At 53.6% G+C, this 24,029-nt stretch overlaps 2 protein-coding genes across 8 annotated transcripts; both read left to right on the forward strand.

Moving 5' to 3' along the window:
- The first annotated feature begins 88 nt into the window (after nucleotides 1-88).
- Nucleotides 89-14,605, forward strand: E2F4 (E2F transcription factor 4). 5 transcript variants are annotated; one of them, XR_014229022.1, is made up of 11 exons: nucleotides 89-265; nucleotides 1,997-2,106; nucleotides 2,646-2,807; nucleotides 3,312-3,355; nucleotides 6,135-6,196; nucleotides 6,565-6,850; nucleotides 7,915-8,106; nucleotides 9,307-9,354; nucleotides 11,921-11,965; nucleotides 12,310-14,038; nucleotides 14,118-14,605. XR_014229022.1 is itself a non-coding variant. In XM_082320032.1 (10 exons), the coding sequence occupies exons 1-10, from the start codon at nucleotides 119-121 to the stop codon at nucleotides 12,423-12,425; spliced, it is 1,212 nt and encodes a 403-aa protein (XP_082176158.1). In that variant the 5' UTR covers nucleotides 89-118; the 3' UTR covers nucleotides 12,426-14,605. The 5 variants fall into 5 exon arrangements, 2 of the variants coding, with proteins under 2 accessions (XP_082176158.1, XP_082176159.1); XR_014229023.1 differs by having other exon boundaries at nucleotides 14,139-14,604; XR_014229024.1 differs by having other exon boundaries at nucleotides 12,310-13,308; nucleotides 13,771-14,604.
- A 58-nt stretch (nucleotides 14,606-14,663) lies between these two features.
- ELMO3 (engulfment and cell motility 3) lies at nucleotides 14,664-23,921 on the forward strand. 3 transcript variants are annotated; one of them, XM_082320006.1, is made up of 20 exons: nucleotides 14,664-15,040; nucleotides 15,111-15,151; nucleotides 15,271-15,343; nucleotides 15,420-15,470; nucleotides 15,936-16,105; nucleotides 16,970-17,069; nucleotides 17,174-17,325; nucleotides 18,112-18,190; nucleotides 18,737-18,787; nucleotides 19,149-19,271; nucleotides 19,437-19,568; nucleotides 19,827-19,931; nucleotides 20,426-20,534; nucleotides 20,764-20,900; nucleotides 21,010-21,173; nucleotides 21,304-21,416; nucleotides 21,674-21,778; nucleotides 22,045-22,127; nucleotides 22,393-22,473; nucleotides 22,678-23,884. In XM_082320006.1, the coding sequence occupies exons 1-20, from the start codon at nucleotides 14,963-14,965 to the stop codon at nucleotides 22,888-22,890; spliced, it is 2,160 nt and encodes a 719-aa protein (XP_082176132.1). In that variant the 5' UTR covers nucleotides 14,664-14,962; the 3' UTR covers nucleotides 22,891-23,884. The 3 variants fall into 3 exon arrangements, with proteins under 3 accessions (XP_082176132.1, XP_082176134.1, XP_082176133.1); XM_082320008.1 differs by lacking the exon at nucleotides 19,827-19,931 and having other exon boundaries at nucleotides 22,678-23,921; XM_082320007.1 differs by lacking the exon at nucleotides 22,045-22,127 and having other exon boundaries at nucleotides 22,678-23,890.
- The last annotated feature ends 108 nt before the right edge of the window (nucleotides 23,922-24,029 follow it).

Here is a 24,029-nt window from a genome sequence, read left to right on the forward strand (position 1 = left end):
GTCCCCTCAGGGAGCGGCCGTTGGGCTCCGCCACGGCCCGCCCCGGAAGCTCCCGTCGTGCCCCGCGGCCCGGAAGCGGAAGCGCGGCTGGACCGGAGCCGGCGGCAGCGGCGGGCAGATGGCGGAGTGCGGGCCGCAGCCCCCCGGGGGTGGGAGCGGGGCTGCGGGGGCGCCGAGCCGGCATGAGAAGAGCCTGGGGCTGCTGACCACCAAGTTCGTGTCGCTGCTGCAGGAGGCCAAGGACGGCGTGCTCGACCTCAAGCTGGTGCGGGGGCTGCCGGCGGGGCGGTGAGGGACCCCGGGGGTGGGCGCTGCGGGAGCTCCCGCCGCCGGCCGGGGCCCTTCTGCGGGGGGGGGGGGGCGAGCTCGGGCCTCCGGGGGCCGAAGCAGGTTTTGAGGGGGGAGTCGGGACACGGCAGCGCCCGGTGCAGCGGGCGCAGGGCAAGCGGGGTCCCGGGGGTCCCCGGGGTGTGGAGGGGCCCGGCTCCCGCCGCCCCAACGTTCCCTCCCGCTGCTGCCTTCCCAGCAGTTCTCCCCACCCTCTCGGCCCGTCCCAGCCGCTCTGCTTTCCCCAGCAAAGAAGAGGCAGCAGATCTTGCCTGACATTGCAGGCGTCGTGTGCTTCAGTGGGAACCCCGTCTGTCAGTCCTGTTCTCTGCTGCGTTCTTGTCCCACACCAAGGTGCTGCTTGATCACTGGTACCATAACGATCCAGCCCTATAAAGCCTCTGAGACCTATAGAAACGGAGAGGCTGTTCCTCCCTACTGCGCTTTACAGCAGCAAGAGGAGCGTGGTCAGATTAATCTCTGCCAAAGGTTGTCCCCGATGCCTTTAGGCTCTGGAGAAGTGCCCTGTGAAAGAGCCTTCCTTCTGCATTTTGAAGAGCTTCACCTAGAGGAAGTAACTTTGTCTTTGTGGCGTGTACGGTACTTAAACCCAGGCCTTTTCTATAGGTGAAGTTCCTTTGCTCTGGTTTCTACAAGTCCCTCTTACATGGGTATGTATGTGAGTGCGCTCTGACCCTTCGCAGGCAGCAGTCAAGTGCCAGAAAGCCCTGAAGATGCAAGAGCTGGAGGAGTCTCCTGTCTGTAGGCTTCCATCCTCTCCTCTGCCAAATTGTCATCTCTTTGGATTTGGGCAATATTTTCCTGCTTAAAATGTCTGTTAAGTGGATTCGTATTTGTTAGTGTGGTTTGAACGGTTGTGCGGTGTAGGGTCTCTGAAGTCCCAGTCCGTTACTGGTAGGTGAGAGGGAATGTCATTCCTCTGCTGACCTGCTCTGTCTGTGGTGCTGCTGACATTGGTCCTGGCTCTGCCAGTGCTGCACCTGTTAAACTCTTGCTGGTGCTAGGTTGCCACGCGGTAGTGGAAACAGGTGTATTGGTGCAGTGTGGTGTGTCCCAAAACCCGGCGGGAGGAGAGTTGTGTGAGCAAGGCAGGGAGGTCCCAGGGCTGCTCAGGAGCTCCTCCCTTACAGCCATGCTCCCTCTCCTCCCGGTGTTGTGCCTTTCAAACAGAGGAATCTGCCTCTTGAAAAGGTGTTGATTCTCTATCAAGAGGCATCAGATCAGATTTAGAAAAGACCTTTTGAATGTCGACTTCGCTAAACTGTTGTCAGTTGCACAGACGGCTCTCTGCATTCCTCTTCCCATCCCCATCTTTTTTACCCTGAAGGAGTACTAGGCTGCCAGACTAGCGTCTTCTTGTACTGCTTTGCTGCTGAGGAATGGTGATTTTTGGATCCACCATGAGCAAGATGGCTGGAATTTGGTTTGTGCTTAGTGGGGAGGTTGCTGGGTAAGAAAAGGAATGAAGGGGCAGTGGCTTCTTCTCATGGTCATAAGGACATTGAGAACACGGCTTTGTAATTTGAGTCGCTGGGACAAGAGAGGTATGAGATGGCAAGCAGAGTGCTTGGCCAGGAATTAATCTGACAGGCAGGAAGGAGTGAAACATGACTGAGAGTTTGGAGTTAAGTGTCTAACCTTTTTGCAGGCTGCGGATACCTTGGCTGTGCGACAGAAGCGACGGATCTACGATATCACAAATGTCCTGGAAGGCATTGGGTTGATCGAGAAGAAATCCAAGAACAGTATCCAGTGGAAGTGAGTGACAGAGCAGCTCTAAATTGTTCACAGGTCCCTTCTAGTCCCAGGTCCTGTCAGATGGGTGCCTTTTTCCTCTTCAGGCAAGCAGGGCTTCATGAGGCTGTTGTCTAAGTGACGCTGTGGTTAAAATGCCCTGCTCAGAGCAAGGTTCCTTGGTGGTCTGTGCATGCTTGTACTTCCCCCAGCTGGGCTATGCTGACAGTAGTAATGAGGAAAGCTGAAGTACGTATGGCATGCTTCTTTTACAGCAGAGCTGTTATTTTGGTACAAACTAAGTATTTGCAACGCCTTGGGCTAGAAAAGATGCCTGTCATGGCACTGGAGATGAGGGAGAGCCCTTCCAGTCTGTGGGATGTAGGCAGATGTACTGAACGTTGCTGTGCTGGAAGGTGGGGATCTAGAGTGGGTACAGATGAGGCTTTCCAGGTGATCTGACCTTGATGTATGACAGAGGTGGCAACCTCTCTCTGAGAGGTTGGGGCTGGTCTGGGTGCCTCCAGAGGCTGATGCATGTCACTTCTTTTCACTTTGCGCAGAGGGGTGGGTCCTGGCTGCAACACACGTGAAATAGCTCACAAACTTATCGAGCTGAAGGCAGACATAGAGGACCTAGAGCAGCGGGAACAGGAGCTGGAGCAGCAGAAGATGTGGGTTCAGCAGAGCATCAAAAACGTTACAGAAGATGTGCAGAACAGTCGATATCCTTTGTGTGAACTGATTACTCTGTCTCCGTGTTTGCTTGCTGGCCTGGAAAGCAGAGACCTAAGGGCCCTGCTCAGGGCAGAGGGGTGGTGGTAACCTGTTGTTGCTGGAGGATCTGCAGTGGAAGGGTCAAGAGGCAGTGCCTGCCTTTGAAATTAAGGTAACTCTGTCCAGCCTGGGAACCAGCTTTATCTGCGGTGCATGGCTTCTTGTCTGCCTTTTTGAAGTAAAAACACTGTAATGTTTATCACGATGAGAAAAGTGCTTCTCTCTGAGCCACAGGTGCCGCTTTCTTGAGTGCAGAGCTGCTCTTGTGGCTTGCCTATCGTAGGATGTCAGCTCTGACAAGCTTGCAGACCTTGCCTGCAGACCACTTCAGAGCATGGCATGGAGAGCCTTCTGGGAATGGCATTTCTTGTGCTCAGGAAGGAAACGCCAGGTGCCCTTTGAGTTCTCTGTCTGTGCAGGAAGCTGCAGCCTTTCTCCTTAACCTCGGAAACATTAGCGTATGTGACACATGAAGATATCTGCAAGTGCTTCACAGGTGAGGAAATGGTGCTCCATTGTAAAGATGTAACGCTGCAGTCCTATCAGTCTGTCCCAGCTGCTCTTCTTTCTCCAGGAAAGAGGAGGCAGTGCACCATGGGCTGCCCAACATCATCAAGTTAAATGTAGTGCGAGCTCTGACGCCGTCCTGGGTTTGTGTACCACTGAGTTGTTGCTTTCTTGTCAACATCGGAGGGGGCGGGCGGTTTCTTTTCCTTGTGTTTAAAGGAACATAGCTGCTATTCCTAAGGAAGTCTTTTTGCTGGGTGTCACTATGTGGATGTATGTGTTATGTTAGAAGCTTTTGAGGGCTTGGGTAGGCAATGTTCTAATAATAGGAAGCAAATTTTATTGCATGGCAGAAATCCAGGTGTAAGCAGGCAAACGGTATTAAAAGTGATCCCTCAGCTGCATCATGCCCTCTACCAACAAGAATGCAAGGAGGAGGTAGTGAAGAGCAGGACAGAAGGGAATACGCTGCTTGCTGTGACCTCACTCCCTTGTGTACTGCCTTCCTAGAGCTGTGTGGTGCCATGTGTTCTGTCTCTGTGGGGCAAAAGTGAAAAAAACTCACAGGACTCTCTTTTTCTTTTCTATTGCCAATTTTAACGATAGCTGTAGGACGAAAAAAAAAAAAATCCCCAGTGGCCAGCGTGCAGTACGGCACCCTGCAGTACATAAACTGTTCTCAGCTGTAGCAGTGTGGAGTCGCAGCTCCTTTCTGCTTCGGTGGACACCTGACCTCTCCTGACCCCACGCAACCTGCATCTGCTGGCTTGCAGCAGAGATTGAAGCTACTTATCCTGACCTCCCCCAGCCACCCTAATCTCACCCTCTGACTCTCTCCTCTCTTCCAAGCACTCTTCTCACCCTACACTTCATCAGCTCTTCTATTTTTCATCTTTGCCTTTGTGTGCTTTCCGTGTTCACCAGACTTTATACTGCTTGAGTTCCTGCTGGTAACTTATGCATCACCACCCCTTTGCGTTACTGTTTTTTCTGATTTAAGCTAGCACTTTTTGGGGGCAGGGATTGTGTTTTCAGTTTGACAGTGCTTGGGGCCAGATAACTCATAACAGTCTGGAAGAGTTTGGTGGAGACCAGCAGACAGCTTATTGCCTGGTTGATTGAGTGTTTTGCATTTTATTGCACCTGTTTTTTGTAAACCAGTTTGCATCTGAAGTCAGACCTAACCAAAATGCACAGAGAAGATTAGATCTTACTGAGGGCAGATCTGAATTCCTCACAGAACAGAGGCTTGATCCATGTTTTTCCATTGTCTGTTCAGTGTGTGCCCAGTTTTGCTGTATGAATATGCTTTACGTAATTTTTTTTTTTCCTCCCTGAAGTGTCTGAGCCTTGCAGAGGTTCTTTGTTGGACCTCTTGGGTGCTTGAACTGTGGTGCAGGCTGAATTTCAGCTCCTGTTTTGTTTTGTTTTTCTGATTGACTGCTATCGAATTTGCTTTCTCAAAGTGAGTTAGGGCTTGAAGATTTCCATGCTTGGACTGTTGTCAAATATGGATTGATTATTTGGATTAATTTAAAAAAAGTGAGAATGTGTTAGCTTTTAGTGACTGGGGAACATAATTTTCCCATCTGTTATGGTGATGCATTTTGCACTTGCAGAATCAAAAAGGAAGTGGAAGCACACTGTACACTGTTTTGTAGAAGTATTTGGGATGTAGCTATCAAGGGAGATAGAAACACAGCGCCTGTATTCTTGAAGCTAACAGGTCTTAAAGATTGATTATGCATTTTTAATGTCTTTTCACAGTATTTTTCTTAAACACAGATTTGTTAAAGGAAGCCCATCTTTTTGACACATCCTGTGGTATTTTTAATCCCTGTACATTTTGCTGATCTGACCTTTATTTGCCTGCCTGAAATTAAAGGATGTGCTCTTCTGCTGTCCACTCTCTCCCATCACTCTGGGGATCTTCTGTGTTAATTATCAAGTGAAGCTTAACACAGAATACTGGTGAAGTGTGAATACTAACCACACCAAAGCTTAAACATTCAAAGTGAAAGCTGCTAACTGCTCAGTCAGAAAATGTCTAATGTTCACAGCACTGGTATTTCTCTGTTCACATTTCTCTAAACCCAGATATGGAATGGAAGCTGCTTGCCTGTGACTGTTGTGTTATTAGGGGCACAGGTCTCAAAGAGCTGCAGCGCTTGAAAACGAAAGATGCTGTCAGCCTGGCTCCCAGCCCTGTGTGTGCTGGGCTCTGTGCAGGGTCCAGTACAACTAACACCAGGCGGCTCTCTTGCCAATAGAGACTGGAGAATGTTGGTTTCGGGTATTGGTACTCCAGCATGAGGCTGCCGTGCTGCTGGCAGCCTGGCTCCTGAGCCTAGTTGGACACCATCTCTCCGCTGGCAGTGCAGCTCTGAGTTGTGTGCTCTTTTGTTTATAATTCACATCTAAAAGCTTCTGACAACAGGATGAAGGATCCTTCCCTTAGGATTCAGATGTTCTTAAGAGTGAATTTAAGCCAGCCCTTCTGAGAGAAAGAAAGGTTAGTCCTGCTAAGGATGCTGCTAAAAAACCTGTAGGGTTGCTGTGGGAGAAACTTCACAGATTCTTTGTGCCCTGGGCAGTTGGCATACTGGGAGCTGTATGATATGCTTAGCAGCTAAGGTGGGTGTAAAAGGCAATCCTCCACGGAAGGGAGCACAGGAGACAGGGGACTTTGAGGAGGGGCTCTTTGTCAGTGCTTAATTATCATCAGAATAGTTTGTGCCAGCTGAGTGCTGACCAGTCTGTTTTCACAGGAGACACCCTCCTTGCAATTCGAGCCCCATCAGGCACGCGTTTGGAGGTTCCCATCCCTGAGGTGAGTGATAAATGCATGGGCAGAGAGTAGGAGCGTCTGCGCGCGTGTGCGTGCGTGTGTGTGTGTGTTGAGGTGGGGGTTGTTGCTGGATTGACCAAGCTGGGAGCTGGCAATCAGGGGTTTGATAGAGTTGGAGCAACCGTCAACCCAAGGAAGGCTCTGGATATTAAATAATTGCCAGGAAACTCTGTTGTTTGGAAGTACATAAGTAATTGCACTAGGGGAGAAGATAGTCCTGGGAGTCAGGGGAATTGTGTGTGGAACCGTGCTGTACTGTCTGGACAGCATGTCTTGCCTCTGGGAAATTCCTGTTCTGTTTGAAAAGGGCATTTAATGTATGGATGTGTTTTGCTTTTGACTTTTCTCAGGGCCTAAATGGGCAGAAGAAATATCAGATCCATCTGAAGAGCACAAGTGGTCCCATCGATGTTCTCTTAGTAAACAAAGATGCTTGGAGCTCTCCTCCTGTCGTACTACCTGTCCCTCCCCCTGAAGACCTCATTCAGTGCCAGGCAGTTGCACCCTCAAAACCGCAGATCGCACCGCTCACCCACTTCCAGGAGGCATCCGTTCCCAGCAGCACCCAGCCCTCTACGCCGACACCTACCAGCACTCAGGACCATAGCCCTCCTGTGCAGAAAGCTGCAAGCACAGGTGAGAGGGAGGTTGCAGGAGGCAGAAACGGGATGGTGGCTGACAAAGGAGAGTACTTTCCTTGGCCTGGCTGGGGCTGGCACTGCTGGTTGTGCAGCATTGTCAGCTCCTGGCAAAGGGGCACCTCTGCCTTTGCTGCAGGGAGCCTTTACTTTTGTCTTGATTAGTGGGACTGGCTGTGTTAATGAAAATAAGACACTTGGCTTGAGGGGGTGGTGCCAGCCCAGACGAGCAGTGGAGGGGGAAAGACTGATCACGCAGATACACTGGTTAGTGGAAGTTTGTAACAGGGCCTTTTTGAGTTTCAAGTTCAACTTTCAGTTTGAAAAAAGACTGTTAAAAATACTAGATTAGGTTGGTTGTGGCTTTGTCCAGCCAAATTTTGAAAGCCTCCAGCAGCGGAGATCCCCAGCTAACTTGGTGAGCTCTTCCAGGGCTGCAGCACCCTCTCAGTGAATTCCTTTTTCCTGATGTCTGGATCCTTTGAGGTGCATCTTATGCCTGTTACATCGTTTGGCACCACTGAGAAGTTTAATTTTTGTAACTGCCTTTCAGGTAGCTGCAAGCTGCTGTTAGATTGCCCTTAGACTTCTCTTTGCCTGACTGAACAGCTCCCTCCATCCCTCCTTGTAGGCCATGTGCCCTAGACCCCTAGCCAACTTGGTAGCCCTTAGCTGGATCTCCTCCACATCTTTCTTGAACTGGAGGATGGCCAAAGCTGGACACAGTATTCCAAGTGCAGCCTCAGCCCCAAGCAGGAGGATAGTAATTTCCCTCAGTGAGCTGGCCATGCTTCTCCTGGTGTAGATAACTACCTGGCTTGTGTTAATTGCTGTGAGAGCATGGTCTTAGCTTATGTGCAGCCTGGCACCACCAAGACTGCTCTCCAGCAGAGCTGCAGCAGGACCTGGGAGTTTTTACTGGGTGAAAGCAAGAAGCCTTCTTCCTATGCAGCTGTCTGTGCTTGGCCAGCATGGCCAGTGAGGGTTGAGTCTGTGCTGCAGCTGCTTGCTTTGGGGCTGGAGGGAGATGACATTCCTGTGTGTGTCTGTGGCTCTTTCCAGAATGCGGTGTCTCAGTGGCAGAGTCCAAGAGCAGCGGCGACTTTGACCCCCTCAGCAATGCGCCTCCATCAGCCAGCCAGCCGGCCGGGTTAGATACCCAGCCGCTGCAGTCCTCTGCCTCGCTGGACAGCAGCTCCGTCCTACCCAGCCCCTCTACCTCCTTCGAGCCGATCAAGCCCGATCCCACAGGAAGTGAGTACGCACCCTCGTTTTCATGTGTTGCTCCAAAAGCATGTTGCTTGGAGCGAGGGAAAGGCTTCTGGCCCTGGAGGAAGGAGCTGAACTCCGTTCTGCCTTTGCTGTCAGCCAGGCTCTGCAAGGGATGAGTAGGCATTTGCCTGTGAGGGTGCTGGGGAGCTTGGTGAGTGTGACTGTGTCATGTCTAGTGTCCTGACACTTTCTGTGACACCAGTACTAGAAAATCTGCAAGAGGCACTTGCATGACACAGTTTCTGCTGTTATAGGTAGGATTATTCCCTTTCAGTCCCTTCTGTAGTGCTAGGTCCAATTTTTGAGACTGCATGAAGCTATAGAATTTCCAGCCGTCACTCAGAACACCTTCGTAACTCGTGGGGAGTTTTCCTTTATTAGGAGACCTCTTGTCTCTGTTTTCCTCCTCTACTCAGGAATACTTCATCTATCTTTAGTGATCTTGTGGTCTTAATGATCTCGCAGTGTATATTTGGAGAGCTCCTTGATGTGCTTGGTGAGGTGAAATGGGCTTTAAAAAAGGAACACTTGAGCTTTATGCCAGGAAATGGCAGGTTGGTCCAAGGAGGGAAGAGCATCTTCTGGGTAAGACACGCTGCTTTCATGTTTTGAAGCCTACCTTCGCTGCAGAAACTCTCTAGGATAGAGAGTTACGGTTAGAAGAGGAAATCTTACCCAAATATAGCTCACGCAGTGCTTTTTTCACGCTTCTGCCGCTAGCATGTCTGAGAGAAGCGTGAACTGCCTGTCTTCATCTTGGAGTAGTCTTAATTGTGGAATTAGGCCTTTGGCGTGCGTATAGCTTACCATAGCCCAGTGGGCCTGTGCTGACTGTCTAAAGGCATACCCTCATCCTACACAAGATAAATTGAGGTGGTATACGGAAGCTGATGCTGTGTGAGGCTTACATTTACAGGCAATTACTGTAGAGCTGCTGACTGTGATAACACGTTCGTGTCCCGGGGCTCCTACATATCTATTTTAAAGTAGCCGAGCTTAAGTATTTTATTGCTTATCATTTCAGCAGAACTATGTGACATGGGGTGTGGAAGCAGAATTTCTGGATGGCATAGAATGATTTGGGTGTGTAAGGAGTACAGTAGGACAGTAGGTGATTATGCTGTAAAGCATTTCAGACTCTTCATGTAATGATGCAAACCATTTGGTTTGTTGTATTTGCAGTACTGGAACTTCCCAAAGAGCTGTCAGAGATGTTTGATCCAACGAGAGGTATGTTCACTCCCTGACCACGGCTTTGTTCTGTGCCCATCTACCCACAGAAGTGGGACAGTTTGTTTTATTCTCTCCCTTTTGGATTATTTTGGGGATGTGGTTTTGTAAGGTGCTTGTGGTCGTTGGTGGCTGCTGGCTCTCTACTTGTAGTTAGGCACTCTTAAAATTACTGGTTTCTGTACTTAGTTTTCTGTCTTCATGTTGCCAGCAACCTCTGTTAAGAGTTTGCCGTACAGTGTGTAGATGAGGGCTTTTCCTTCCCCATGCCAGTGCTAATCTGTGCTCTGGCTTCCCATGCTCCTTCTCCAGCTTGTCTGCACACAAGAAAAATCCCTGTTAGTCTTGTTTCAGCTGTAGCCTGCCTGAGGCTAATCCAAGAAAATAATCTAGGGAGATAGTCTTCTCTCTTCAAAATATCCCTCTGTGGTTTTGGCGGTGCTAGTAATTTTGGAGCAGTAGGGGAGGGGATGCTGTTACTTGGGTTACAAGTTCTGCCTCTGCCCAAGGAATGCCTGGGTTTTGTTGCCTAACGGTGGGACAGACTCTGGGCTAAGGGCAGGAGAGGTGAAGGAATGTGGTCTAACATAAGACTAAACTGGGAAACTCTTTATCTGCACATTTATTTCCCTTCAGTGCTGGCAGAATACTTTCTAGCCCCGCAGCTAGGCAGAGCTGAGTACACACAAGCACTTTTGTGGTGGCGACAGGATATGTACAACAACAGTCCCTAGTTCTGTGCTCTAGCAGGCGCTTTGTGAAAGCGCTGTCTTTGTGTAAAAAACCCACGGTCCCAAATGCACGTGCGCAACCGTCTGATCTGTGTGCTAGGAGCCCTGGGCTCCACCGTCAGCCTGGAGAACACCTTTCCTCCTTGCTCAGCACCCGCTGCTGTAGACAGTGGATAAAGTCTTGGTAATGACTGAATGCATCTGAAGAGTAAATTTGACTTTGCAATGTGAAACAAACTGAAACAAACAGCCCATGTAGATCTAGCTTAACCCAAATTAACTATGCTATGGGACTAAGTGGACACTATTAAAAAGATGTTTGCTGTCTACGGTAATGTATATTGTTTTGTGGAGTGTTCTTCCCAATTTGGAGGGGGAAGGTAGAGATCCGTGAGCGAAGGACAAAACAGTCGACAGCTACAGAGGCAAAGCTCGGGACTGGAAAAAAGCAACACTACAGAGCTTGGAGAAAAATGGGCCTTGCAGCATGTTCCGTGCAGCCCCTTTCATCTCTGTGTCATCCCAGTAATGTTGCCCTGGCATTGGCTGCTGCTTTAAGGCTATGCAGTTTAAGCTGCAAGAGCCCAGAGTTCTTCCTTAGTGTTTTGTATTGGAATTACTTTTTCTGCATGGTTTTCTCTATCTTTTAAATGAGTGCTTAATAACTGCTTGTTTTAAACTCACATCCTGGAAAAATCCTGAATTTCAACATGCACGTATACACACCCTGCTATGTTACCAGCCCTGATCTAAGACTGCAGGTTCTGCATTTAATTACTATTTATTGAAGCTGGTATTAGTCCTGTCTAGTCACTTGATGTTGAAATTCTCTCATCTCATGGCACTGAATTAGACAGGTAGGTTCCTGTCCTCTAGGAAATAGTCTGCTGCGGATACGTGTCTTGAAAAAGCCTATTTCAAGTGCAGGTAGTATCTCATCAACCCAGTTAGACTGAGTTAGATATTCATGATCTTAACTTGGTAAAGTGAGAGGTATTCAGAAAGTTGTTTTCAAATGCTCAGCTTCTTAAAGAGATGGACTTGCGCATGCTTTGCCTGGGTGCTTGTCTGTCTACCCTTCAAGTGCCTCATGAACCTACTCGCCAAGAGTAGCAATGCTGGAGGAAGGAATGATATTTCAGAGATAATTAATTTTTTTACAGTTTTGTGGGGGCAGTAGAGGGGAGAGCAGAGTTAATGGCCCATTCAGGAATGATATGCAGAGTTCAGATGTTCATTCTCTTCGACAGCAGGCAGCCACCAAATCTGCCAGGGCATATGGCTGCATTAGCCACAGCACAGCCATGGGGCAAGGGGAGAAAATTAGGGGGACAAAGGACACAAATCTGGAGGAAACTGGAGGTTCATTAGTTCTACTGCTCCTGGAACAGCTGATTTGGCTTTTAATTTTCATCCCTTTAGCAAAGTTGGTGGGTAATTGAGGACTGTGACTATGGCAGGCTTTACCAGCTCAATTTCTGGTGCGTGTTGAAGAGTTTCCTTTGGAGGAGTTTGGGGCACCAGCTAGCGTGCCAGTGCAGGGGTAAGGCACAGCGTGTCACATGAAGGAAACTGGCATATGGTTGAGCTAAAGCAGGCAGAAACCTCCTGCAGAATTTTTTGATGTAACTTGAAATGTCTGACACTGATTTCCCTTTGCCCATGGCAGGAGGCCCAGGCCTCCTTTCACCACTGCCTGCTGCACACGCTGCGCCTTAGCCAGAGAAGGGATAACAAGGGTGAGAGCCAGAAGAGGCTGGGAAGGGTGGGACACTGCACAGGAGCAGACCAGGAAAGCAGAGTGTGTTGCTTAACCATGCTTCTCTCTTCCCCAGAATGTATGAACTCTGAGCTGCTGGAAGAGCTGATGTCATCGGAAGGTGAGTCTTCGAGTCTCCCCCTCATGGTGTGGCCTTTCCAGGGGAGGAAGACCGTCTTGTGTGACTTTACCCAGCTGACAGTCTTGTGACTGCAGGCTCACCCTCATCTTTTCTGGGCTCTGGACACAGACTCTGTTCTCACTGTCCTGCCAGTCCCTGAGAGAGGTGTGAGGACCAGGAGAGCCTGTCTCTTCCATATCACAAGGGTGATTTGAAGCAAGCTCAAAGACTCTTGCTGTGAGGTGGCCTCCTCATGGCTCTGCAGCTCAGCACCCATTGGCAGCTCTTGGCTAGGTGTGGGAGTGCTGAGTTTTGTAACCAACTGTAGGATTCTCTTTCCCCAGTGTTTGCTCCCTTGCTCCGCCTCTCCCCTCCTCCTGGAGATCACGACTACATCTATAACCTTGATGAGAGCGAAGGCGTCTGTGACCTCTTTGACGTGCCTGTCCTCAACCTCTGACTTCTCAGCACGGCTGTGAGCCTCGCAAACACAGACCGTTTTGTAACTCTTTGGAAAGTGTCTATTTTTGGATTCCTTTTGTGCTAGAGCTCAATGAGTGAGCGATTCAGAGATGCTCTCATATGGACTCAGAACCAAGAGATGTGGACTTGCAGGCCAGGAGCCTCCCCGTAACTTCTTCCTCTTCCTCTGTTGCACGTGCAACTCACGCCGCCACACCTCTCTCTCCACTGGATCCTGGGCCTCACTTCAAAGGGTCCGTGTTTTGAGTGTTCCCAGTTCACCTGTAGAGTTTGCCCATGTGCCTCTCCGAGCTTCCTCAAATCTGCATGCCTTGGTTTTTCCTGCACTCCTAGAGGCACTTTGCACCTCCTAGGTACCAGCTGCTACAAGGAGCCCTAATATCGTGGTCAGTTCACAAGCCCGGAGGTAGTTAGCTAGATTTTTCAATGTGAGCAGTTCAGATTGGGGTGGTTATATTTCTGAATGACAACAAGGGGAAAAAAAAAATATGGCACCAAAGTGTCCATTTCTTCCAGTGACTCCAGACCAAGCTAGTATGTTTTACAAGAAAAAGCACTTTTTTTAGCCAGCTGTGCCTCCTAGTGGGACTCAGGAATTGAGCATTCCTAGTAGGACCCAGGAGCTAAGTCTTTCCCTGCTTGTGCATCAGCAAGAGTGCTGGTTCTGCATTCACCAGTCTGCTGATGGGTGAGCCCGGGGGTTCCAGCTCCTTGTGCAGCAGCTGTGCTGTTTTTACAGGGCTAAAGCATAGGTGCCAGTATGTTTTTATTTTTGTTTTAATTTTTATTTGTTTTTGCCTGAGTGAAGAGATGCTTGAAAGGATAAGACTGCTCCAGCTGGTGCCTGTAAGGTACTCCAGGTACGTCAGAGCCTGCTCATATTTGCAAATAGCTGTCTTCTCCAACCATTGCACTTGAGCCTTCAACTGTCTAAAAGGTGACCAAGCAGTAACAATTCAGTAGTACTTTGCCGTGACAAGTTATGTAGGTGTTGTCAAAATAGTGCTTTTTTTCCCCCCTTTTTCTCTCTTAGAATCTGCTCAGGATCAGGCTTTCTGTATATTTGAATTTGCTCCTCTAGTGTCCATACCCACACTCCCAATTCCTGATCCTGTGGGCAGGTCGCTACCTAGTGTGATGCTTTCTCCGCCTCATTTCTCCACAAGATTTTCTTCATTGCTTTGTAATGGAAGGTCTGCTGTTGGGTTTGTTATGATGATCAGGTGGTACCGGTCTTGGACCCTGGTGCATTTTAGTTGGAGTAAAACACCCTGATGGATTTGTGTTGTATTTTGCAAGCCCCAACTTTGGTTTTTGGTCAGATCCTGTATTTGAGTGTCTTCAGTTTTGCACATCTTCCTGCCGACGCGGTGGTAGCAGCTGTCCTGCCTTTCCTGCTCCACAAACTGCCGAAGAGAGGGCCAGGCCCGGAGCGTGGCTGGCCATAGCAGAGAGGTAGCTTGCAGCCATCCACATAACCAGCTGATGTTTAACTTCTCCGCTTACCTGCTCACCACCTGTGAACCACACAACCAGCTGGAGCACCAGCAATAAGGGATGTGAAGTCTTCAATTCTTGGAGCCCGCAGAGGTGAGAAGAGTATATGCTTGGGACCTGCGTCCCTGAGGTGGCTCCTTGGGCCATCCTATTCTGTGTGGGACTCCTCCAGAAGAGCTGTTCCTCTCTGCAGCCCCGAAGCACCCACATCCTCTTGGGAAAAGCGTGACGAATTCAGGAGGAACAACGGGATGCCCTAGTTTAGGCAGCTGCTGCTGGCGAGACATCCGTGGCGTGGGACCCCGCCGGGGGGTGAGCTTCCAGCCTGCATGCAGCCAGTCCCTGAACCTTCCCCCCGTCGCATGGAAGCTGACCGGCACCCTTGGTCCTGCGCGTGTGTTAGCCTCTGTGGCTTCGGTGTAGCTCGAGCTCTCCGTGTACTGCCTGGCCCTCGCCCTCCTTCCAAGTGTTCGTGTTTGCCACCAGTTAGACAACCTTTGGAAAAGGATACCTAGAGAAAAATTTACAGTCGCAAATGAACTTTTGATTCATATATAAAGATTATTTTTATACTTTTTTTGCAAGGAAAGAAAATTGCCTGTAATATTTGTACAGTGTTCTCTGACGTGAATAAACAAAAAACTTTCCAGAGTTTCCCACCCTGTCTCGGCCTGTGCCTCGCCCCTGCTGGGCCCGGAGGGACGGGGTGCCCCGAAGAGCGGGGTGCCGGCCGTGCCCGTCACCGGCTGGCGGGGCCCGGCCCTTTCCCGGCGGGAGGCCCCGTCCTCGCTGCGGAGGTGGGTCCTGCCGAACCCGCGTCAGCTCAGGTGAGGGGGCCGGGCCGGGCCGGGCCTGCTCGGGGCTGGATCTGGCACCGCCATTGAGACCGGTGGTGGCAGCAGGGCCTCGGGGCCGGCGGCAGGGGCCCTCCGGGAGGCGGCGGCGGCGGCGACCCGGAACTGCGGGGCGGCGGGGCGGGGAGCCGTGCCGAGCGGTGACGGTGCCGCCGCGGGAGCCATGCCGCCGCCCAAGGACGTGGTGAAGATCGCCATCCAGATGGTGGGAGCCATCCCGCAGCTCATCGAGCTCCAGCAGGTACCGCCCGGTGCCCCCCCGCCCCCCCGGGACCCCTGACCCCAGCTCATGGCCGCCCTCTCGCTTGCAGACCAAGCCCCTTGCCTCGGTGCTCAAGGACGTCTGCGATGCGTGAGTACTGCACCCGCCACCCGCCACCGGGTCGTGACAGCCTGTGACCGGGCTGCCGCTGGCCCGGTGGCGACCGGCACTCGCCGTACGGCGCTGTGACCGGCTGCTCGTCGCTGCAGGTGGAGCCTGCCCAACGCCGAGCGCTATGCCCTGCAGTACGCAGACGGGCGGCAGACCTACATCACCGAGTCGGTGAGACGTCCCCCGACCTCTCCCCAGCCCTGCTGGCACAGTGCTTGCCAGCTCACTGGTTCCTTTCTCCTTACAGAACCGCGGGGAGATTAAGAACGGGAGCATTTTACGGCTGACCACCTCCCCGGTACATCCCTCTGTCCCCCCGTCTCCTTCTCCGCCACGTGCTCTGGTGGGATGTCCCCCTGCGATGGGGCGATGCGGTGCTCCAAGCCCTCTGCCGCTGCCTCACTCGGCGACTTCTGGCTCGTGACGGCTCCTCTCGGTGCCTCAGACCCATCAGACCTGTCTCAACCTTCATTCTCCCTCGGCAGAGCTTGGGGGAGTTTGAAGAGACACTAGTCATCTTGAGATGCTTTGGACGCGTGGGCCAACTCATCAAGCGTTCCTAGCATCGTGCCAGCTTGACCTCCTTCCTCAGCTCCTGCTGGTCTCTTGCTCTGATGGCTCTGTCTCTCAGTCCAGCTCCTCACCGGGGCTGCTCTAACCTGAGCCTCCTTCCAAAACTTGTGCTTAAGCTTTTCCAGCCTTCTCCAAGCTTCTCGCTGTCTTTCGATGAGCCCCTTTGGCTTGATTCTTTCCTTCCTGGTAGGACCAAGAAGCAGAGAGGTTGTACAGCGGGATCCAGAGCAACAACTCGGATGTGAAGACTGACTCACTGAAGAAGCTTGCGAGCCTCTCCCAAGACGTTACCTTTGCTCAGGAGTTTATCAACAGGAACGGCTTGAAACAAATCTTCTATATTGTGGAAGAAGGGAATGAGTGAGTATCAGGAGAGGACTTTCCTTGCAGTTCTTGACTTTTCTTCGCCCTTGCTAATGCTGTATGAGCTCCAACCCAGGTGTTGGAGTGGACTCAGTTCATGTTCCTGGCTTGTTAATCCCTGTGCTGCAGCACGAAGGGCAGCACTGGCAGCAGGGTGCTTGGCTCTGCAGGCTCCTTACCTGCAGGTATGTGGCTATGTCCCCACACGCTGGCAGCCAGGGGAAGGTCCCCAGGGGTCTGTGGACCTGACTCCTTGTGCACGTGCCCAGACTTTAACCTCCCATCCCTTCACTGGCTGGGTCATGTGCAGTCCCATGGATTTTGCTGCCAGGAGACCTCCTGTGATGATCGTAGCCTCTGCTGCTGCTCATTTCTGCCACCCCGAATAATCCCTCTGCCATGAGGTTTTAGCTGCAAGAGGTCTGCAGGCAGCTCAGGAAAACCCTGGTTGCCAAACTAGTGCCTGCCTGACTCTTTCAGGATGTGATGGTGCATCTCCTCTGAGCTCCTATCTCACAGAGGATGTGGAGCCCAAAACCAGGCAGCGCAGTGGGTGTTCTTGGAAGTAGGGGGAGGGATTTGGGGTGGCTTGGCTTTCCCAAGGGCTGGTCTGCAGTGATCTTTGTACTGTGCAGCTTTCCAGAAACTGTTGAACTTCCCCTGCCTTGACTTCCTGGGATGACTAAGCAAGAGTCCTATTTCTTACCCAACAGTCTCTCTTTCCTTTCTTCTGCTCACTGCTCTCTGCCTTTCTAGTTATTTTTAACATACCCACCAACATGCAGCGGTACTCCTGCCTTATGGTGGTGACTGCTGGGTATCTGGACCCACTTTACTGCGTTTGCTCATCTGTTCCTCCAGTACAGGGGAGATGCTAGCTCACGCCCTGAAGGCCTTCATGGAGCTGATGGAGCATGATTTTGTTTCCTGGGAGACTCTTAGTACAGCCTTCATCAAGAAGGTAAGCACCTGCTGCAGGTTCCTCAGCTTGTGCCCTTGGGATTCCTTGTTGTCCTCGTCACCCAGGCTCAGCCTGCTGTCAACAGATGGTTTTGTGTCTCATAGATAGTGAGTTACGTCAATATGAACGCAGTGGATGCATCTGTCCAGCAGCTCTCTTTGTCTATCTTGGAGAACATGGTACCCGCCAGTCGCCTCCTCTTTGAGCTAGTCAAAAAAGAAGTGACATTGGATCGTCTTCTCACCCACCTGCAGGTGTAAGTGGAGAGGCCAGAGCACCGTTCGCCCCCATCCCAAAGCTGGTGGGGATGAAGCGATGGAGGGGATTTTTCTGGATGTTGCTGATTATCCCTGGCACAATGTTGTATTGTACCTTCCTAAACAACTTCTGGGTGGGCAGCCTGTCCTGTCCCCGCTGCTGGGGGAGGGATGGACTGTCCTGGAAACCATCCTATTTCCAGGTCAGATTCCTTCATTCATGACCCGTTTCATTCAGGTATTTTGGTTCTTGAGCTGACCTGCCGTTTTTGTGGTGTTGGCTCTTCCTTCCCTTTCCCTGGTGTATTTAGGAGTGTATTCCCTGCAACTTGGGGTGATGGTGCTGTACTGAAGAAATGGAGTTTGTTAAAGCCCTTAGCTAAGGCGGGTTTTGCACTCCCACATCTGCCTCATACCTTTGCATCTCTTCAGTTTGGAGGTTTTTCTTTCTAGAAAATGGAGAGGCTTGTGCCCAGGGCTCCTGCCAGGCAGGAATCTGCTGTTCAACCTGGCTTTTCCTGCAGCTCCAAAATGCTGCACCCACGGGTGTGTGCAGAGCAATATCTGACCCATCCGTGGGTGCTCTGCAGTCACAGCTGTGAGGACCATCTAACCCCTGGTCCCGCTGTCACCAGCTGCCCACTCATGGCTCTGGCCTCTCTGGGTCCCCCAACTCCACGCAGTGGGGTCCAGCAGTGAAGGGGGGAGAGGACTCTGCCTTGGGGAGGGCAAGACCATCCTCAGAGCTGGTGACTCTCCGCATCCTCATCATCCTCCTTCTACAGGACAAACGCCCAGCTGCAGCTGAAGGCGATGGCCCTGCTCATTGCACTGCTGCTGGCTGCAACTGACACTGAGCGGCGGGTAAGGGGCTGCTCTCTGCTCGCGGAGTAGTTTTAGGGGGATGCAAGATCTTAAATGACAGGAGAAGTATCGCAGCTGGTGGTGGCACAGTGACCGTGATGGCCTAGACCCAGCGCGTGGCACCTCTGGGCCATCACGGCTGGACCCCCTGTGATGGGGGCTTGGGCAGCTGGGTCCTCCACTGTAGCGTTTGTGTTCTTTGGGATGGTGGGGCTGCAAGAGGTGCCCGGAGATGGTTCCCGTCAGTGTCCTCACTCTGCCTGTTCTTGACTGACATAACCTGTCCTGGCAGCCTGGTGGGGCAGGATCTGTTTGAGCCCCATTGGGGTGGGCTACTCCTAGCTGCCAGGGCAGTGGAAGCTGGGGGCAGGTCTCCTGCTCACCAGTGTCACTTCTGAGACTGCCGGTTCCTTTCTGTCCCCAACCGGCCGGTGGCCCAAAGCCAGGCATAGTGGGGAAGCAGATCTGCAGAGGGAACACTGGCTTTTTTTGGGAAATGGTGGTGTGCTGAGCTGGGGAACATCTCACAGCCTCTTCCCTTTCTAGGACATCATGGACTACCTGAGGGAGAAGAACATCAGGCAGTTTATCCACAAGGTGAGGAGCTGGGGTCATGCAAGAGTCTGCTCTGTGCTTCATCCTCTGTCCTTCCTCCCCAGCCCCTGTCCCCTCAGGCCCTGCCTTCGGTGACCGTGCCTGGCTGGGTTGCCTGCATGCCACACACCCCTTCCTTGGTGCCTCCTGTGGGTGTTGCCATGCTGGCAACGTGCCCAGGGTTGCACCCCCAGCTACCTGCGGTTCGGCACACCCAGCTCTCGCCCAACCCCAAGGGGAGCTGCCTGCTTCCTAAGGCCCCTTCGAACAGCAGGACCTGCTGGGCTGTGGCTGTTTTGCCCTGGACTTGGAGGAACGAGGAGCAACAGCCTGGGGCAACCTGCTCACTCGTGGTCTCCTGTAGAACATCATCCACAGCTCTGAGCCACTGGGGGACGAGATGGCCCATTACCTGTATGTGCTGCAGTCCGTCAGCCTCAACCTGTGTGAGCGCCGCATGAGGACCTCCATGGATCCCTACTCACAGGTCTGGGAGCACTCTCCTTGTGAGAATGGCCCTGCTCTCTTCCACCTGATATGAAGGTTTGCCTTTGGGTGAACCCAACGCATTTGATTTCATTGTTGGTTTGTCCTGGGAGAACCTGCTTGCATGGGGTTCACTGGCATTCCCTTCTCTCCGCTCTCCCTCCAGGAACAGCGGGAGCTCCTCCAGTCTCTGCGCCAAACTGCCTTTGAGTCGGAGAGTGAGGCACCTGCCAGCAACTTCAGCACTGAGCGCCGGCGATCCCTGTGTGCCAAGGAGTTCCGCAAGCTGGGCTTCATGGTGCGTCCCTCCCCAGCCCCACGCTGGCTCCACCACCCAGCATTGGTGGCACCTTCTGATGGCTCCCCTAAGCCTGGTGTCCCTGTTGATCCTGATAGGCCACCAGGCAGTACTTCTTGTCCCTTGGCACCGCTAAACAGCGAGTGCTGCAGAGCTGCTGGAACTCAAAAGGCAAACCCCATGGCTGCATCAGGAGGACTCTGCTGCTCAGAGAAGAAAGCAGCAGTTGCTAAATTGCATCCTTTTGTGTCCTCCTAGAACAACAGCAACCCAGCTGAGGACCTCCGCCGTGCCCCGCCGGGACTCCTTGCCCTTGATAACATGGTGTATTTCTCCAGGCACACCCCCAACGCCTTCAGCAGGGTGCGTGCTCTCTCCCAGAGAACTCCCTGGCAGAGAGGTGCTGGTGGATCTCCACCTTCTTTTCCTTTCCCTGTGACCTGTCCTTGGCCAAACCCAGGCGAGGACTTGCCTTTTGGGCAAGTGTCCTACTGTTGCCCTGTCTCAGATGGAGCCAAGTCCTCCCTGTGGGCAGGAGCAGCCATTTGAGGCCGGCGGCACTGAAGGATCCCCATAATTTTTAGTGTTTCGCCCACAGCTTGGCTTCCAGGCCTTGTTCATGTCTGAGCGAATCAGGGCGATTTGGGCAAAACCAGCCAGTGGCTGCAGAGCATTAGCCACTCTGACCTGCAGTGCCTGTGGTCAGCTCCCGCACTGCTGCAGGGGAAGGAGGAGCCTGGGGATGGTTTTTGGGGAGAGCGAATTACTTCTGTTAGGGATGGCTCAACTGGGAGGGCAACAACTCACCCTCCAAGTCCATGGCCCATGTAACACAAGGCAACGACCCTCTCCTCCAGTTTGTCCTCGAGAACAGCAGCCGGGAAGACAAACACGAATGCCCCTTCGCTCGAAGCAGCATCCAGCTCACCCTGATCCTCTGCGAGATCCTGCACGTTGGAGAGCCATGTACGTGTGTGCCCTGGCTTGCCCTTCTCCCTGCCCTGCTGCCTGCCGGCTGGCAGGAGTGGAGACAAGCTGCCAGGGCAGGGGGCTGCGAACGTGGCGCCACCAGGCTCTGGTGTGACCGACAGCAGGGGAAGGGGAGGTAGGGATGGGAAATGTCCAGGTTCTCCTGGATACTGAAATCCTCTGGAAAAACGGGCAGCTGGCATAATCTCTGTCCTTCTCACTGCAGGCTCGGAGACAGCTCAGGCCTTTTACCCTATGTTCTTCGGGCAGGATCATTTCTTTGAAGAGCTCTTCTGCATCTGCATCCAGCTGGTGAACAAGACCTGGAAGGAGATGCGTGCTACCCAGGAGGACTTTGACAAGGTGTGAGGAGATGCTGGGGCCCCAGAAGGGAGCTGGGGCCATGGGCTGTGCACAAACTCAGGGGCTCTGGGGAGCGTCACCATGGGAGGTGACGTCCTGGGCCCCGCAGGTGCTGCAGGTGGTGCGGGAGCAGATCACCAGGACCCTGTCCCTCAAGCCCACCTCCCTGGAGCTATTCAAGACCAGAGTGAACGCGTTGAACTACAGCGAGATCCTGAAGCTGCGGCAGACGGAGCGGCTGCATCAGGAGGAGACGCTGGCTGTGCCTGTGCTGTGAGTGGGCTGCAGGCAGGGAGCCGAAGCCACGATGGGGGACCGTGGGGAGGGATGCCGTGGGGCTGGGGGAGGTCAGCGAGCGTCTGCTGAAGTGGCCGTGCTCCTTTTCTGCTGGCTCTCGCCCCAGGGAGTTGCGCAAGAGGCTGAAGCCAGAGCTCCTGGAGCTGGTCCGACAGCAGCGCCTGCTGCACCTCTGCGAGGGCACCCTCTTCCGCAAGATCAGCAGCCGCCGCAGGCAGGGTGAGTGCCAGCCCTCTGCTCCTGGGTGGGGGTCCCGGGAGGGGTCAGAGGCTTGTCCCCACGTCCCCTGCCATCGGGGAAGTCGCAATTAGTCTGCGGGGAGTAGCATGCCTGGCTCCCTGGATGGCTGGTGTGGGCTAACCCACGGGGTGGGACCAAGGTGGGGTGTGCTAGTGAGGGGGCAGGTCCATCCACCTGGAGAAGGGGACCTCAGCAGGGGGGAGGCTGAGCATTTCCTGACGGCCCTTTTGCCGCAGACAAGCTCTGGTACTGCCGCCTGTCACCCAACCACAAGGTCCTGCACTATGGGGACGTGGAGGAGGGGGTGCACTCTCCCCCCATCGAGAGCCTGCCAGAGAAAAGTAGGTGATGGGGACAAAGAGAGGGTGGGAAGGCGGGAGGGGAGCCCTCTGCCTACCCCAGCTCTGATGGGCTGGGGATGCCTTAAGGTGGGAATTGCCCCTCTGCCTGGCTGCCATGCACCTGGCCCAGTGCCTGCTGGTTGTGGATGGCTCTGAGCCTCCACTCCCAGGCTCTCAGCCCCCACGCTCGGGCTCTGCTGGGCTCTGAGCGCCAGGGACCTGGAGGAGAGGAGAGTGGGTGCTCACAGCTCCTCCGCTTGCCCCAGTTCCTGTGGCGGACATGAAGATGCTGCTTGTGGGGAAGGAGTGTCCGCACACGAAGGAGAAGAGCTCCGGCAAGCAGAACAAGGTCAGCGCCTCCCACCCTGCCTTGCACAGGGGGCCCGGCACGCTCCCCTCCCCAGCTGCTGATGGTTTTTGGTGGTGGGTAGATGGTGGCAGGTCGGGTGGTTTCATGGATGGTGGCAGGTTTTTGACGTGGCTTGAGACTGGAGACCACTTGGGTCTTCTGGGGTGCAGAGGAGGAGGCTGGGAGGCAGCTTCTGCTCTGAACCCTGCCGGTGCTGGAGAGAGTCCAGCTGAGAAGCCAGCTACCCGCTGTGCTGTCCCCACAGGATGTCCTGGAGCTGGCCTTCTCCATCGTGTACGACATGGAGGAATACTGCCTCAACTTTATTGCTCCCACCCGCTACGAGGTGAGCTCCAAGGGCCTGCTGGGGAGGCCCACTGCAGCCAGATGTCCTTGCCAGGGGACAGCAGGCGGGGAAGGGAGTCGTGTGTGCCCCCCCCCCAGCCCACCCTCCTGGGCTTCCCTGGGGTGGGAGCCACAGCGCAGGGAGAGGTGGGCTCTCCGGCTGCCCAGGGCTGGTGCCAGAGACGCCCGTGCTCTGCTTCCCCAGTTCTGCCTCTGGACGGATGGGCTGAACGTGCTCCTGGGCAAGGAGATGACGAGCGAGCGAACGCAGACGGACCTCGATGTCCTGCTGTCCATGGAGCTCAAGCTGCGGCTCCTGGACCTGGAGAACATCAGCATCCCCGACACCCCCCCTCCCATCCCAAAGCCCCCCAGCAACTTAAACTTCTGCTATGACTTCCACCACGCAGAGCAGTGAGGTCCTCCCTGTGCCCTTCCCCCCGCTACACCCCCCAGAATCAAACCCCTTCCTTCAGGCTCTGTCCTCCACCTCCTGCCCAAAGGGACAGGCCCAGGTGCTGCCTGCACCTTGCCCATCCCAGGGCAAACTGCCCACCCTTCCCTGCCTATGTTCTGCCCTCTTGCGAGAGCGTGGGGCTGAGCCACCGAGTGTAAGGCTCCTGTTCAAGGGGGGGTGACCCAACTGCTTTGCCCCCCTGCCACGGGCAGGTGAGACAAAATACTTTCCAGACAGCTGAAACCCTCTGTGGTGGCGCTGACCCCCACACACCCCAGCCAGGCTTTGGGCAGAGAGGGCAAGGATGCGGGCAGGAATAAAGGTACAGGCAGCCCTGGGACAGCTGGAGGAGGGGCAGCACTACAAAGGTACGAATCTGCACTGCCTGGCTCTCCCCATCAGCATAGGGGATCCTTTCTGGCCAAGAAAGCGGTTAGAAAAAGGATAAACCACCCTTTCTGCTCAGTGTGGCGAGCAGACGGCATCTCCAGAGCACGGTGTGCCTGCCCCGCCAGGCCCGTGCTGCACTGAAACATTTTTCTGCTGATTCTTGTGCGCTCCCACTCCTGGAAGGGGGCTGTTTAGGCTACAAGCCCCTTCTCCTAGCACCATTTCAGCTAGGCAGGGGCTCGCTACTGCCGTGCCTCATGTGAGGAGGAGACCCTGGTCTGCCCTTGCTGCCCGGCGCTTGTGCCAATCCTGGTGCCTTCCCCCACCCCCGGTGGGTACTTGCACACTTCAGCTGTGCTGCTGCACTACTGCACCACCACAAGCTACCTCCTCCCGGCGCCCACAGCTCCCACCCTGGTGCCCTGCACCTCCCCGTGCCTCTACAGCTTCTCCATCGGGTGTAGCCTGTGACTGCAGCTGCAGGTCGCTGGGGATCTGACCCTGCCTCTGTCTCCTGCATACTGGGACAATAAACACTTGTGGAGAACCTAAGGATGTGTCCTTTCCAAAGGTTTGGGGAAGGGGCCAAAGCGGGCAAGGCTGGGACTGTGCTGCAGCACTGTGGAAGCCGTGGCACAGAGCATGAAGAAGCCTGAGGATGGCTGGCAGGCAGGTTTTGTTCCTACTGCTGAGTGGAGGAGCATGTGAGG

Source organism: Platalea leucorodia, assembly GCF_965183815.1.
Source record: "Platalea leucorodia genome assembly, chromosome: 8".
NCBI classification, from domain to species: domain Eukaryota; kingdom Metazoa; phylum Chordata; class Aves; order Pelecaniformes; family Threskiornithidae; genus Platalea; species Platalea leucorodia.

What these genes read in the sequence shown, in the direction of transcription:
- E2F4 (XM_082320032.1), top strand. Translation starts at nt 119, where the DNA reads ATGGCGGAGTGCGGGCCGCAGCCCCCCGGGGGTGGGAGCGGGGCTGCG. An exon ending in AAGAACAGTATCCAGTGGAA is followed by an intron (nt 2,107 to 2,645) that starts GTGAGTGACAGA and finishes CACTTTGCGCAG; the next exon opens with AGGGGTGGGTCCTGGCTGCA. An exon ending in AGAGCTGATGTCATCGGAAG is followed by an intron (nt 11,966 to 12,309) that starts GTGAGTCTTCGA and finishes CTCTTTCCCCAG; the next exon opens with TGTTTGCTCCCTTGCTCCGC.
- ELMO3 (XM_082320006.1), top strand. Translation starts at nt 14,963, where the DNA reads ATGCCGCCGCCCAAGGACGTGGTGAAGATCGCCATCCAGATGGTGGGA. An exon ending in TCAGGCAGTTTATCCACAAG is followed by an intron (nt 18,788 to 19,148) that starts GTGAGGAGCTGG and finishes GGTCTCCTGTAG; the next exon opens with AACATCATCCACAGCTCTGA. An exon ending in GCTCCGGCAAGCAGAACAAG is followed by an intron (nt 22,128 to 22,392) that starts GTCAGCGCCTCC and finishes CTGTCCCCACAG; the next exon opens with GATGTCCTGGAGCTGGCCTT.